Source organism: Cloeon dipterum, chromosome 4, assembly GCF_949628265.1.
Source record: "Cloeon dipterum chromosome 4, ieCloDipt1.1, whole genome shotgun sequence".
Taxonomy (NCBI): domain Eukaryota; kingdom Metazoa; phylum Arthropoda; class Insecta; order Ephemeroptera; family Baetidae; genus Cloeon; species Cloeon dipterum.
In genome coordinates, this window is record NC_088789.1 from 9,930,252 (window position 1) to 9,945,568 (window position 15,317).

At 38.3% G+C, this 15,317-nt stretch overlaps 2 protein-coding genes across 3 annotated transcripts; both read right to left on the reverse strand.

Moving 5' to 3' along the window:
- Positions 1 to 130: 130 nt before the first annotated feature.
- LOC135941977 (BTB/POZ domain-containing protein 7) lies at positions 131 to 6,703 on the reverse strand. 2 transcript variants are annotated; one of them, XM_065487820.1, is made up of 9 exons: positions 6,522 to 6,703; positions 5,425 to 5,776; positions 4,738 to 4,929; positions 4,478 to 4,683; positions 3,379 to 3,820; positions 2,683 to 2,827; positions 2,375 to 2,625; positions 1,621 to 1,938; positions 131 to 502 (listed from the first exon to the last, which is right to left on the reverse strand). In XM_065487820.1, the coding sequence occupies exons 1-9, from the start codon at positions 6,611 to 6,613 to the stop codon at positions 242 to 244; spliced, it is 2,259 nt and encodes a 752-aa protein (XP_065343892.1). In that variant the 5' UTR covers positions 6,614 to 6,703; the 3' UTR covers positions 131 to 241. The 2 variants fall into 2 exon arrangements, with proteins under 2 accessions (XP_065343892.1, XP_065343891.1); XM_065487819.1 differs by having other exon boundaries at positions 6,411 to 6,703.
- An 887-nt stretch (positions 6,704 to 7,590) lies between these two features.
- LOC135943958 (uncharacterized) lies at positions 7,591 to 9,903 on the reverse strand. The gene is made up of 5 exons (XM_065490625.1): positions 9,264 to 9,903; positions 8,546 to 8,799; positions 8,293 to 8,494; positions 8,099 to 8,237; positions 7,591 to 8,034 (listed from the first exon to the last, which is right to left on the reverse strand). The coding sequence occupies exons 1-5, from the start codon at positions 9,827 to 9,829 to the stop codon at positions 7,756 to 7,758; spliced, it is 1,440 nt and encodes a 479-aa protein (XP_065346697.1). The 5' UTR covers positions 9,830 to 9,903; the 3' UTR covers positions 7,591 to 7,755.
- Between the last annotated feature and the right edge of the window lie 5,414 nt (positions 9,904 to 15,317).

A 15,317-nucleotide genomic window follows, 5' to 3' on the forward strand; every position in this document is an offset into this window, starting at 1 on the left:
TTCACAGCCATCAATAACAAACTCGGTTACGGATTATGTAATGGCAGCAATCTATTAAATTGCTTTCTCGTGCCGCGAGCTATTATCAATTATCATCTATGAGAGGAAAGTCGTAAAAATAAAACCAAGATTTTAATTTCATAGAAAACAGTGTTTGTGTGTTCTGCTCGTGTTTATTTACAAATAAGTTAAATGCATCAAGTGAGATGAGATGGAGGCAGTGGGGGTGGCGGGGGCGGTCTCAGTAGTGGAAGAAACGCTGCTGGCAATAGCCGTCGCCGAGGTCGAGCTCGATTTCGCTCTCCTCCAGTTCCAGCTGGTTGAAGCTGGCCGTGGCCATGGCCACGTCAGGCATCACCTCGCTCAGGTGGCCGTCCGCCCCGGCGTCCGCCTCCGGCCGCCGCCGCGAGTACAACAAGTGCTCCTGCGAGGCTGACAAGGGCCGCGCGAAAGGCCCCCGACGACGAGCCGCCTCTTCTTGGTCCTTCAGTCCGCTGGCATTCTGCAAAATTAAATAAATGTCATTTATTTATTACTTTATTCTCAGGGCAAGATATTTTTAACTAAAAATAAATAAATGGCACAGACGTCATGTTAAGAAAATTTCGAGGAATTGCATTACGCTCTTTAAAGTCAGTCTATCAATTTAATCATTGCATTTGGAAATTTCAGGGTTGATTTTTATCAGTTGAGATAAAAAAAAATAAGTGACAGGAGGTCCATGATAGCTTACTCTCATTCAACTAAAAAAATGTCCTTCCATCTAGCAATAAAGGAGGTGCAGCGGTGTGTCATTTGATGTGAAAATCTCAATTTTCACGCAGCAGGAGCTTTGATTGCTTTGATGACGAAGGCAAAAAACTTTCATTCGTCATCCTTGAAGTTAATTCATCAGTTTACACGCTGATAAAAGTTTGGTAAGGCAATGGATTTATTAAGAAAAGCGCTAGACGAACTTCCTTCAGATTGTTTACAGAAAGATTAATCGCCAAGATAAATTTTTAATACGTATGCGAATCTTGATTCATGGCTTGAACCAAATTTTAAGAGCCGCTACAGGCCAAATAAACAAGCTCCAGCTGGAGATAATGAAAAAATTGCAACGTTTATGATCTCTGATGACGCGTGTGCGATGATAGGAGGACGTCAATCCATTTATAAAAATCTGCTGACGTTAAAATTAATTTGTATTAAAAAAACTTGCTCCTCAAATTGTCAGAAGGACACCAAGAATATTTTTTGACATTTAGCTCCATCAGCAGCCATGCTGACACGTGTGGATTTTAAGCTGTGCCGCATTAGCGTAGTTTTCACGTCAGCAAATTGAAGATATCACCGTTAAAAGTCAAGTATGACCAATGGCTATTTTCACCAAAAAACATGTTGAAGATGCAACAAGAAAAATATTCCCTGCAGGATCCATGTCGATTTATTGCCAAAGACCTGTAAGAGGCTACTTTTCTAGACTCAGCAAATTCACGAACATAATATTAATTTAATTTGAGAGCGAATGTGCAAAACACGTAACATTAAAATTTGATACAGTTCTCTCGCAGCCACGAATTTTACTCCCCAAATCACGTGATTGAAATCAAAGGTGGCAATTTTAACGCGGTTTACCTCGAGCAGCTGCGCAGTGGCATCAGGTAGATTGAATTCTCGCACTACGCGCAGGCGCACCTGGCTGAGCACCAGGTGCCGAGAGGTGAGTGGAAGGCTGAGCGCGCGCAGCACCAGCGGACTCTGACGCAGCTTCTGCTCGCGCTTCACCATTTGGCTGAGGGTGGCCGGATCCGGCAGCGGGGGAGCTGGGTTGGCACTCGCTGCCTCCAGATTCCGCCGCTCGTCCACCATGTACAGAGTGTCAGGGATGTCGTCCGGCCTGCGCACCGCGGCGCGCACTACGTCCACCGCCTGACTGAAATGCTCCTCCAAAACCTGCAATCACGAATGAATAGTTAAGTGATTAAATTAAAAAAAATACATAATATATATGATTTGTTATGTTCATTAGAAATCTGAAGATATTGTAATTTATTTTCTTGACTTTAGGATGAGGGATAGTATGGGGCAAAGTTGCCCTGCCAATCCAAATTAGAATGAAAAAATTAAACAGGGAGCGAAAATTTAGTTTGACAATCTGATAAACGATAAACTTCTTAATTTGGGAATAAATAAGTGTAAGTGTAAAATAATATAAAGAATGCAGGTTAAGTATTAAGTTATAATTTTAAGATTTTTCCAATGCACTCTTATCTCTCGATCTCTTTGGATTTACTATGTAGTGTGCGTCATGTAATTTGAAACTATTATGGGCCAATAAATTCAAGTTTAAAAAATTCTAAGTGGTTAGATGAGAAAAAATTAATGATACCGCTTTTGCTTCCTCGTAATAGGGCATAAAGAGTCGCGGTCGAATCCACACGCCCTGCGCACAGCCTGAGGTTGACCTAATCCAGGCGTGGATGCGCACAGCATCCCTGTCGCCACCCAGCATGTGGCTCGGAGGCGTCGGCAGCAAGCCGCGGCGGACAGCGTGTGCCAGGGTCTCGGCATTAGCTGGCAGAACGTGATCCATTCTCACCAGCGGAAGCAGAGGAGACAGGATCTCACGCAGCTCCACATCTAACACGCGGGTGTTAGCGCGCTCTTTGTTTCATCTTGGTATCACCAGAAACTAACCTGATAGGTCCCTTTTCTTTACACCCTTGCGCGCCACGCTGTGAGCAGTGTGGCTTAATAAGTTCGGCTCTCGGTCCTCCATCCGCCGCACAAGCTGGTGCTCACCCCACTTCAGGACCGCCTGCAGAACTTCATGTTCTGATGCCTGCAGATTGGTGCAAAAATTTAGTATCAGCTTAAAATTATTTAACTATAAAAATGATGAACTGCAACAAGGGATTGAGTATGTTTCATTTATTACGACCAAGGAATGAACTGGGAAAATGTGAGATAATTTTCCTTTACTGTTTTAGCAGGAAAACGCAATTTAAGATTGAGACTGCAACTGAAATACATTTTTGTTCAATTTTACTCTACTTAAATTTTAGTTTAAAATAAGTAGACCTAACACACTTTAAAATTAATTTTGATGCAGAGGGTAAAAAAATCGCCCCAAAGGCAAGTAAAGTTAATAATCACTTATATTTTTAAAGTATATGTGAACAGAGTAAATATAAGCAAATTAATTTTCATTTGTGTCCAAAGACTGCTATTGCTGATAGTGTTAATTTTAAAGAGTAAAACAAATACCTTAAAACAGAAAAGAAGGAGAATTGTGACTTAATGTCTCCTGCAAAAATTATAACCCAAAAAAGCGCATCGACAAATAATGTTCAATATTTAAGTGTGACAAGACCTAGCCGTTTGTGAGCTTACCTGAAGGAAGTCTGAAGAGAGCGCCTCCCTGAGGTGCTCTGCACTCAGTTGCAGCAACACTGGGGACTGACTGAAGGGTTGAAACTCATCGCGAAGATAGTTAACCGCTTGTCTATACACCCAAGCCGATCCGTACGGCCGCGCGCCCCACGCCAACACTGTGGCTAAATTGTTTGGAGTCAGCATCTCCAGAATTAGGTCCTCGCAGCCTTGGGACAGAATGTCCAGCTCCAGGAAACGTCCAATTTGGTACAGTTCCATGGCATCCTCGAGACTTGTCGGACCTCCTTCGAGAGGCCGACATACCAGAGCCAAATTCACCTCGTCCAGGTACACAGCGTGAAGAAGTACTGAAGAAAAGCGCTGCGGGATGACAGACTCGTCAAGCACGATTCTAGTCGCCAGGTTTAACCCTGCGCGCTCAGGTTGGAGCTCTTCGCCCCTGAAATTTGAATAATAGTGATGATAAAGACTTTTACCTTTTAAAATTTTAATTACAAAATTTGATTTAAAATATAATCATTCTCAGGTTTTAGATCATAGTAATTCAAAATTCGGAGGCTCTATAATATATGTGTATATTAGCTACATCTAAAAAAATTAATTTAAAATTAATATATTAAGTAAAATATTTAAACCCAAAATAAAATATTTTAGATTTGAGAGAAAATGCTTCTTACTATTCTTTAATTTTGAAGGGTATAAAAGGGTTTTTTATTTTGTCTCATTTATTGATAATGTTTAATATTTATTTAATTAGGAGTTACCATTGAATTCAGAAAGTTAATGTAAAATTACTCATTTGCATCATACTTGATGTGAAAATTATAGATACCAGGGATCGGAATATACTAGAATTTCATATTTTTACCATAACAGGTAGCAATAATTACCAGCGGTAATTACCGGTGTGTACCAGTTATAACTGAATATTTGCTGCTTTCAACTACTAATTACTTATTATTGTACTATGCTAAAAATTTCACTTTCAAGGTAAATACCAAAATACCTAGTAAAAACTTGTTGGTTTTTACCGTTAAATACTATGCTCGTAAATAGCACTTGGTAAATACTTGCGAATTACACAAAATAAATGTACCTGTTTCTTCGTTGTACCAGATTTTTGAAAAATGGGCTCCTTGCAGCCAGCACAGCTTTGTGGCAAGGACGCTCCAGGGTCCCCAAAGAGCTGAAGCCATACTCTGAGTGACCCGAGCTGGAGCTGCTGCTAGAGGAGCCGTTGCCCTTAGTAAACACCAGCATGGCATCAGCAAAGTCGCCAGTCTCCAACAAATATCGCAGATCCTGCACTCAGTCAGTGTCAGTGCTATCAAATCTAATATATGTCACAAACCGAACCTGTTCAAGAGGGTTGGGGGCACCTCCAAACTCATCAGCTAACCTGCCAAGAAGGGGTCGGTCGTGCTGGTGGGGGGCGAGTTCCCCTGTGTACAACAGCTTGAGCAGCGCCCCAAACAGGGCCGCATCAACGCCGGGGGTGCGCAGCTCGAGACCGATTCTCGCGCCATGCCCAGGGAATCGACCCAATACCTGTTTACAAAATTAATTAAATGAATGCCAATCTGATGAATTAGGAGACACAACTTATAAGTAGTTAATTTTGTTCATTTGTTTTAAGTTTGCAATTATTAATGATTTTTTGAAATTTTTAAGTAGTACTGTATTTGCCAGGGTTCCTCGTTTATCAAAGCAATTTAAACTCAACCAATAATTATTCCTCAGATTGTTTGAAATCTACAGTAGTAAAAATAATTATGCTAATCTTTGTGTGTTGCTACTGTGCGGCAAATTTTCCAAAACACTAAGGAGAAAAATTTAATCACGTTCTTGTTCTGTACAGCTGCTGTATGTTTCAGCCACGCAACTTCATCAGCCTCATCAGCAGTACTTTGACTTGAAAATGAATTTCAGAGTTTCATCTGCGTGTTTTAATTATTTCAAATTATTCCCATTTCAGCTAATCTAAACAATTTTTCTAACTAGCAAAAAAAAATAACATTTTAATCTGCATGATTGAGCAATCACCTGTCGGAAGTATGGACATCTGGCTGCCAAAATGGCTCTATGTGCGGGGAAGCAGGCGCCAGCGTAGACAAGCTCGACGTCGGCGGCCACTCGGGTCTCAAACAATGCGGCCAAGTCATGTTTCTTGGCAGACGCTGGCGGTCGAGCAAGGTCGGCTTGCACAGAGAGGTCCTTCAGGGCGGCCAGCGCCTCGTATTGCTCACACAAGGCGGACACCTCTGCCAGCGAGCAGCCGGAGAGCAGTTCGCGCATGTAGCGGGCATGGTCTGGGCACTTTGATGAGCGGCGCCGTCGAAGGAGCAATCGCCGCCTCAAAGTCGCTAAGCTACTCGAAGAACCACGAGCTTTCTTTCTGAAATTCCAAACGAAACCTTTTTAGAATGCTGTTGGAAAAGGAATAATGAATATTAATATGCAGTTATTGTTATTTTAATCTAATATCTCATTTTTCATGAAGTTGTTGGATAATCGCCAGGGTAATTTTCCCACCATCACAATGACGCTGTGCAGTGCAGCTTTTATCACAAACAAATCAAAGTTCATTGTCACCATGTCAGATAGACGTGCGTGAATTTACTAAAAAGTTATGAAACTCAAGTAACAGTAATCAGTCAACAACTGCAGCAAAAAGCTTTATTCTCTCCTGAATTTGCGCAAGAGATTCAGCTCTCTTTTCTGCTCCAAATATTTAATTACATTCAATCGTAGACAAAGTAGTACCATATATATAATCCCATTCAGTCAAAAATCTTGTTTTGGCACGATTTTCTAAGGGCATAATGGAAACAAGCCCATTTCTCTGCCCACATTCGTGACCATAAAAAACACTGAAAAATACAAACATAAGCCCCTTTGCACAACATCCTAGGGCCTCTACGAGAAGTGCTGGAGTCCACTTCGAAACGAAAGGTATGATGGAAAAGACTATTCCATCTACTCTTACCATTAAAATGCAAAGTAAAAACAACAAAGGTGACAATAATTACAAAGGTCTAAGCTTCCATAGGGCCCAAAAAGGGTCGCGTAGCCGCGGGACCGAGGGATCAAGCGAAGGCTCTAGTGGGCGCCTTCCAAGAGTCACTCCAGACAAGCCGCACCTTTGATTGAGAGGGTCGCTGCTGCTGCAGAGGCCCGTGTTTTCCCTCAGGAGGCGGGGGGCAGCCACGGAGGTGGACTGACTAGTGCCCATTTGGGGCCGCGCTCTCTCAATCCAGGATCAGCTCGGCTCTGTTGTCAGGCGGCCATCTTCTCAGCCTGTTTTGGTCGTCAGCTGCTTCAATCAATATTCCAGGGCCCTCCGACGCCCCTAATCAGAGTGGACCCCAAATGCAGCGGAGAGTACCACAAAATCGAAACGAAAATTTTTTAATTGGGAAGCTTATTAAGATTATTACACTGCTTTATGTTTTCCAAAATTTTATTTCAGTTTCGCGAATGGATTCAAATGACATTTGAATTGTGGCGGGAAATGAGAGTGCTCATTCAGCCGCATCGGATTTCTAACCTAACATACTTGAAGTGCTTCTCGTCTGAATTTCATAACAGATAGGGAAAAAATATTAAGTAGTGGTTGTGCTGAAAATAACTGCATGATAAATAACAATAAATTTAATGGGACGAGTTAGGTTTCATCCCATTTTATTTTAAGATTCAAAGATTCCTTCATTAAAATAAAAAAGCAACCCAAGTATAGTAACTAGAAAATAAATGAAGACGAGATATATATTTTAAAACAAAATTGAACCAATTAATTATCAAATTTATTAATCCATCCAAAGGGTTTCATGGAAAATCTACACATTTTGTCGCATTGTAACAAGTATTTAGATACTCGTTTAGTTCATTTAAATTGATTCTCATATATGAACTTGCAAGTGTAACCTGGCGTAAATGGGAACTTCAATAAATTGCTTTTAATATAGTTCCATGTTTGTCATAAGAATTTCAAAAGCTTGAGCAGGAAGAGAGAAATGTTTAGAAAAACATGACTTTATATTGCAATTTCTTCTCAAAAGTGGCGACAGTGTGCCATTGTCTAATCCTGGACTTTCTTAACCTAGCAAGTGAATGCAAAGCAAAGTTCCCTTTCTGTGACAGTTTTGAGCTTAAGGAGCTTATTATGTAAAAAAAAATATTTTTTTGTAATTTTGTAAATAATTTTTGTAAAAAAAAAAGATAATTTACAAGTATATTCATGTCAGCTTTGCAAATTGGCAGGTGTATTTTTAGCTTTTAATGCACAAAATTCTTGCAATACGAATTTAGATATAGGTAACAGAATACGCTTTACATGCGATCTAATTTAATATTCGAACAACAAACTTTTATAAGCTACTTCAATAGCTTTTGCGTGTTCAACCAACTGAAGTAATCCTTACTGATAAAACGGTAATGATTACTAGCAGGGCCAACTAGCTTGAAGCAGTTGAATTTTCCAGGGTATTCTGGATCAAATGAAAAGGTGTAGACAGTGTCTTCTGGAGTGTCATCTGTAATGATTGTGCTGACAAAGTTGAGAAACCTCTTTGCTTGAGACACGCAAACTTCTCTCCTAGGATGAAGAGTTACTCCAGTTCTCTCCAATGCAGGTATTTGGTTCATATACAGTTCCTAATATATAATCGAATGATAGTAATTACACACAAGCAAAACATAAATTTATCGAAAAAATTACCTGACACATTTGGAGAAGAGCATCCTCGGAGTACTCTTCAATTTCCTTGATTCTCAAGCACTGGCTATCCTTGATTCCCATGATCATGCTGCTCATGTTGCCGGAAAAACAGCGAAGCCACTTGCGGAATAAGTTGTAACTAAAAATCGGGAAGTAGAACATAATTTAACCTATTTTTTAATAGAAACTCTTACAGCTTATGAGGTTTAAAGCCAGTCTTGACTTCAAACATTTTGAATTCTTGCAATTCCTTCACATCATTCTCCGATCTAACAGCTTTGAATTTATTCTGCATGAGCATGGAGAGCGTCCCAGTTTTAAAAATTTCGACTGAAAATAGTTCTACTCTTTTCCTGTCGAAAGCAGTGTTGACATCAGGCTCCTTGTCTTGAACGTCTGTAAATTAAGCTATTAAAGCTGTAAAATCCAATTTAATTTATAACTTGCCCGACAATACACTTTTGTGGAACATGAGGCCAGCGATGGAGCTCTGTGGCAGATCCAAAGTAATGTGCTTGATTTGCCTGGATAGTTTTTCTTCGTTAGTGTAGAACGAAGACAGGTAAATCTTTCCACGCAATCTCACTGCAGAAATGATAAACCCATTCTGATCATGGTATCGAAATCTGGGATCATGCAGGTATGCTGAGCACATGATATTGTCAAGCTCCAGACGAGAACATACGAACTGCACGTCAGGACTGGAACATGAGAACATTTTAGTGTAAAATAATTTTATATTAGTGTAACAATAAAAGTGATACAAATTGACTCAAGTGACCCAAGTTGTGATAAATGAGGATGTGAACTGGTAGTAGTCAAGATTAAGCTTTTGTCGAATAATAATTTTGTGTGGTTTAATATTTCTATTGATGAGCGACCTAAATGCATTTTCAATTTCACATCACCATCAATGGATAACTTACAATTGTAACGGTGAATTTGGTTATTTTTGAGCCAAGTTTAATCCTGATTGAAGTCACAAGAGAATTTTCTTAAAACAGGTACGCAACTCAATCATACGAAAAATGTCAAATTTGACATGATAAATTGCACCAATAATTAGAGTTTACAAGTGATGCTTGGATTCAGATAAATTTCAACACCTTCACTTCTCAAAAATGACCACTTCATATTTATTATTATATTTGATAAACTCTCTTACTAAGTTTTGTTGAATAAAGCTGGTCTTGGAAAAGAGGCCATGATCCACGATAAAATCTCATTGATGTTTTCAGAAATGTCAATTGGCAGGTGCAGATCATCCTCTTTACCAAGCACATCCAATTTCACGTTGGGTTGTTTGAGATCTTTGGGTAGGTGGAGGTAATTCAATTGCGCTTCGTGCCCACAGTAGAAGCCCTCACTGAAGCCAAACCAATCCATCCTTTCAAATTTCCAATCAGGACCAAGAGTCTCCTCGTCGCTGCTATAATCCTCCAGCTCCGGAAACTTATCGTTAAATGTCGGATAAACGAAAGGACGAAGGGGTTGAGTCAATTTACTCCATTGGTATTTGTTTGGAAAGAAGGGCTTTGTATTCCGATCGTTCCTGCTAATTTTAGCAGGCTTTCGGTTGTCCTCTTCGTCCTCTGAACTGTCCGTGTTGTTGCTGCGCCAAGACAGCACACGGTCAGCACCAACAGAAGGCCTCTTTATGTACCTCTTGCACCAGGAGTCTGTTGAGGAAGCAGTTGATGGTGTCGGAGAAGAAGGTCGTGACTTCAGCATTTTCAGTCAGCAGAGCTAAAATTAGCCAAAATGATTTAATTGAGTTCAGTTTCAGGCAAAAGCTTAAAAACATGTTAAAATAAAAGTAGCGTGAATTAGTAGGTTTGTCAATAAATATACGTGTGTGTTCATCATTTTTACAATTTTCTTTCATTTTTACCTGAGAAAGAAAAGATCAAATATTGTGATTGCAGAATTTTTGGCCGCAGTGTCATTTAAAAAAAAACAGGCGTATTTTTTATAATTTCATGATTTCTTAGAAATGATTTAAATATCTGTAAAAAATATAGTTCCGTGAAAAACATGTACAATGTAAAATAACGAATGCATAACAACATGAATAATTACTTGCCCAATACTAAAAGGTTCATTGCTGTTATAGAAATGAAAATTATTTTTTGTTCTTAATTTTGGACGCACTTACGTTATGTGGGGGGTAGTAATGGGATACCACTATTATTTTATAGTTTTCATTCGTTTGTGTGTTTCCATTTAAAGGCAAAATGTTTGCTCCTTCGCATTGATTTGTCGCCTCTGTGATTCATTTAGAATAAATTAGTTGGAGGTGACAGGTTGAATTTTGATTCCATAAATTCCAAGAAATCAAGTAAGTATGATGAAGTTCAAAAGTTCAAAATGTACATCGGGCGTAATTAAATATTATGTACTTTTTGGGTGATATATCACACAATAAAAATGATTAGCATGACCGCAAAAAGGCAAGTTAGGCTACATACCTATATTATTTTCAAATATATTAATATGGTTTCTGACATAAAATATTTAGAGCTGCAGTGTAAACGTAGTGTTATACATCATGATGTATGAACATATATACGTACGTACATAATATGTATGTACATAATGCTACGTCAAAAACCACCGTCTACATACATAATATGACTGTATTATGTACTACAAAAGCTACACTTCTCGCCAGTTCTTGTGAGCATCCCATAAAAATGTACAAACATATAATAGTAGATGCATACACATACTTATTATATATCTATTCGCGGCAAAAAAAGGTATAATTACATAATATGTATGTATGTATGTAATTTTTCCATGAAATATCATATAATAATATATTCTAGTAGAGATATGACTGTGCTATACATACTGTAGTTTTCAGCTATAGCACGTATCTACATACACGAGCTGCACCATTATGTACCTTGATTTGCGTTAAAACCATGCAGCAGTCCTTAACTTCTTTGTCTGCAAATCTTCAATCTCTGGTCTCCGGTCTGGGATCTAAGCCTGGGTCCAGGGTCCAGGAATCCAGAACGAATGCGACTGCGTGGGGCGTACTCTCTGTGTTGGTGACTCAATTAGCATCCAACTTTCGTGCCAAAATTTCGTTCCGGCTAATTGTAAGTCAGACAACTTTTAAGTTTAGTTGCCACTAATAATTAATTTAAGTCACAAAAGGTTTGTGAACGTTCATTAATTAATGACCATACCCCATTTCTCTTAAAGACTTTAAAGAAGTGCGATTTTGCCTGTTAAGGTTTTGTGTGCGTTTTGTCGCTCAAAGAGTTTAAGTTCATTGACTTGAGAGCTGGACTAGCAGAGGGGGTGGTTGTTATGCATGATGCAAGATGCACTACTCACTCATCCGTTCCAGTGATTTAAGTCGGATTTAATTAGTGACGATGGTGGGAATTAATACAAGATTTACGAACATAATTATTATATATTTATGCAATATAGCTTCATAAAAATTATTACTGTATTTTGGGTTTCAGCGGATTATTAATTAACATAGAATGTGGATTGGGGACAACAGACCTAGATAACAGAGAAGAAGTGCAAAAAAGAATTATTCAGTGGATAATAATATAAAATGCATGGAAAAAATCACAAATCTCGTTCACATACATACATACATACATACACACACACACACTTCCCGGCCAAAAATAATCATGTGGAGGAAAGCGAGAAGTCGAAGTGAACGATTATTGTGATTTTTGCACATGTATGGTAATGTAACAATTATATATATATATATATATATATATATATATATATATATATATATATATATATATATATATATATATATAGATAGACAGTATAATTATTCATACTTCTCGATCACTTGCACTCTTCGTTTTTTCTGTAAGAATCTCAGAATTATATTAACTTTGTACCGAGAAGAAGTGGTCGGTCAAAGATTGTACTTTAAGCAAACATCAATTGAGTCGCCCTTGTAAATGTTAGCTCAAATAAAACAAAAGTGCAAACTATAAATAAAACTGAACTGATAATGATGAAGTTGCGATGCGAGAGCTATAACACTATATAAAAATGCATGTTTTTTACAATAAAAAAACATACACATAATTATTTTTTGCTACTTACAAAGCTCATCGATTCTAATCGAGACATAATATTTATTAGGGTTAAAAAACTACATTTTTGCTATCATAAATTATTTCTTGAGGTTAATTATTGTGTCAGGATTGGCCTACTATGAAGACTGATGAATTACGTGTGTTAAAGTAAATAGATAGCAGGACTAGCATTTTCTAGATTAGCAGAGGAGAACACGGAAAAATTCGGATTGTTGTGACGCCAGTTACGCGTTTAGCCATTTTTGTGTGAAAGAAATTAGCGCTGTTTCATTTTCTCGGAAACAGCGTGCGAACTGTTCTTACGTACGTCAATAGATTTTATTGGGTATTGAAACACCGCTTTCTGAGCACACGCGTTCATAAAAAAAATACAGTTTTTGCTATTTAATATTAGTAAATAAAAGATGATTTTTGCCGAATAATTTTCGTTTGAATGAATATAGAAGCAAAAGATTGGGAAAACGTAGATGTTGAAAAATCCGTTTGATTCTAAAAGGAAAACTGAAAAACAAAAAATTAACGGCATGAGATATTTTAAGAAAAAAATAGCTACCGCAAAATGATGGAACTCAAAGGAGGTCAAAAATAATTGCCTTCATTTCATTTGACGTTCATTCAATAAAATGAATGAATCTTGCATCACACGCAGCCTACAAAAATAATGTTAAAAATAAGTGAATGTAGATTTTTAATTAAATTTGCTTTTCCCTGAATTGGCTCTCTTAGTCCATAAACAGTCAACTGTGCACACACGTGCATTAATTATGCATGCAAGCAGCTTTAACAGGCAACTTCCATCTTTATAAAAGCGAAAAACATTATGCCAACGAGCTCGCACGCGAAGATTAATTTCAAACCGCAAATGATGACGGCGTGCCAGGGAATAATATAAAAACACGCTGGTCGCTTCGTTAGCAATAATACACAATGCCAATGTGGATCGGTTCAGATCAGGAAAATGGAGATGGACGAGCTCGAAAGTACCTGAGGCGACCTGGTGCCAGGCTTATTATGCGAATGACGTCTTTGCCAGCCATTTTCGCAGCCCCAGGAGTAAGAAAATAATTTTATTCGCATCATGCGCGTTATTACTTCGTGCCGTGCGGCGGATTGATTTTTAAAAGCCCGCTCATGCACTCGACTGGCGACTTTCGGAGCGCGCGGACACATGTATTCATATGTGGATATATACTCCAGCAAGGGTTTATTACTCTCTGTGCTTTTTACGACCGCCGAGCGACCAGTTAGTATTCTCATTGTGGCCGACCGAGAGAACGAGAGAGATCTCGAATGCGCAGAGATGCAGACCGCGTTTCTTTCAGAATTTTGTACAAACGTGTACGCGTCTCACTCGGTAAACAAAAGTGATTGGCTCAAATAAATGTCAATTGGAGTGGTGTGTGTACTAATGTTTCGCATCCTGTGTCTGGCTGAATGTGTGCTGTGGACCCCAGCAGCCGAGGCATCTGGTGCAATATTCATTCGATGCTCCGTAGTTGACTCTATTAGAAGTGTGGTAGTCAGCTCCGCTTGCAGCCACGGGGAATACATACGCTTTGCTCCTCTTTGCTCGCACGCATTCACTGTGCAATCTATTTTATAGCTTTTTTTCTCGCTTCTGACGAGAGCACTCTTTATTGCCGGTCTGCAGTAGGAAATTCCCTACCAATATAATTGGGATCGCCAGGACGCGTGTCCTATGGTGCAATTACTCATGGCCCGTATAGTGTGACGAACCAACAACCAACTGCGTTTGCCTTTGTTGTGACAGCTGTTGGTATGGTCAAAAGGGAACGGAGCCCAAGTTTGTGGTGGCAAGAATATGAAACTTTTCTTTGAAATCATATTAGTTCTTATTGCTTTAAACTAAGGTTAGATACTTAATTCTCCCGACAAGTTTTATTGGAATTAACGTATATTGAAAATTTATCAAAATTATACGCGACATTTTTTATTGATTGTACGTGTTTCCTTCGCCACTGAAAAAATTGAATTTGAAAGCGACAAAATTTTCAACTTCTTTTGTTGCCTAACTCTGAACTGTTTCCTTTGAACCAAAAATAACAATACACGAGGGTATTTATTTATGAAAATATACTCTATTTTAAAATTAGAAAAATGTCGATATGATAAACAAATGGAAATGCAATCTATCTGTAAGGTTAAAGTGATAACAAATCCATATGTTTAGCAATCATGTGGATCTAAACTTAATCAAGTAGCCACTTCTTCAGCGAGTTGCTTTGATATAAGAAAACTGACGTTCGTCGTTTTAACGATAAAAAAAGTCTGATATAATTCATACTCATTCTTTATTTTTTAAACGCAATGAGCGTTATTAAATTACTCACATTGAGTGACGTTTTGCGATTCAAATATAGCGAAGGAAAACCTTGAACGCAAAGATTATTTCATTTCGCGGTCGCGGTGAATAGTCCCTGATTCATCCCATTTACGTTTTTCGCTCGGGTTTCTCCAGGTCCAGTCTAAATTTGATATTTTACTGCCGGTGTAAAGGAACTTGATACAAAAATGTTGGTATCAAATTAATGTTTGGCTAGTTTCTACTTTGATATCAACGCATAGAAAAAACACAAAAAGCAGATTAGCATTTATACAGCCAGCTGCCACAATAGTTTTGATAATGGTGGAATGACGCAAATGCGCCAAGGAACTCGACCTAAAAATTATTTTTCCCAGTAAATTACTCTGTTGGCTTATTTATACTTAACTCCAGCTCGCTTTTTCCCCTGAACGTAGCAGTGCAGAGCTAATTATTTTCTGGTGAATTTTAATCTTTACTTAATTCTTAAAATTTCCATGTAAGGAAGATTTAAATATATCTATTTCCACACTCTTAAGTTTGAGTCATATAAGTTAAGCATCATTTAATATGTTTTATTTCTCATTTCCTGCAAGACACAGTGACATTTCTGGGTTTGGTTTTGTGGTCAGTGAGGATTTTTTGTCGTTGATAATCTCACATAATATTTTTACATAAAGTCGTGTACTCTAAAGCCGTTTTTTAGAGATCATATGATGCGATGAGAAAATATAAAGACTCATAATGATAAAAATTTTGCGTTTAATTACAGCTGGTATTAATTGGCATGCTGTGTCATTTC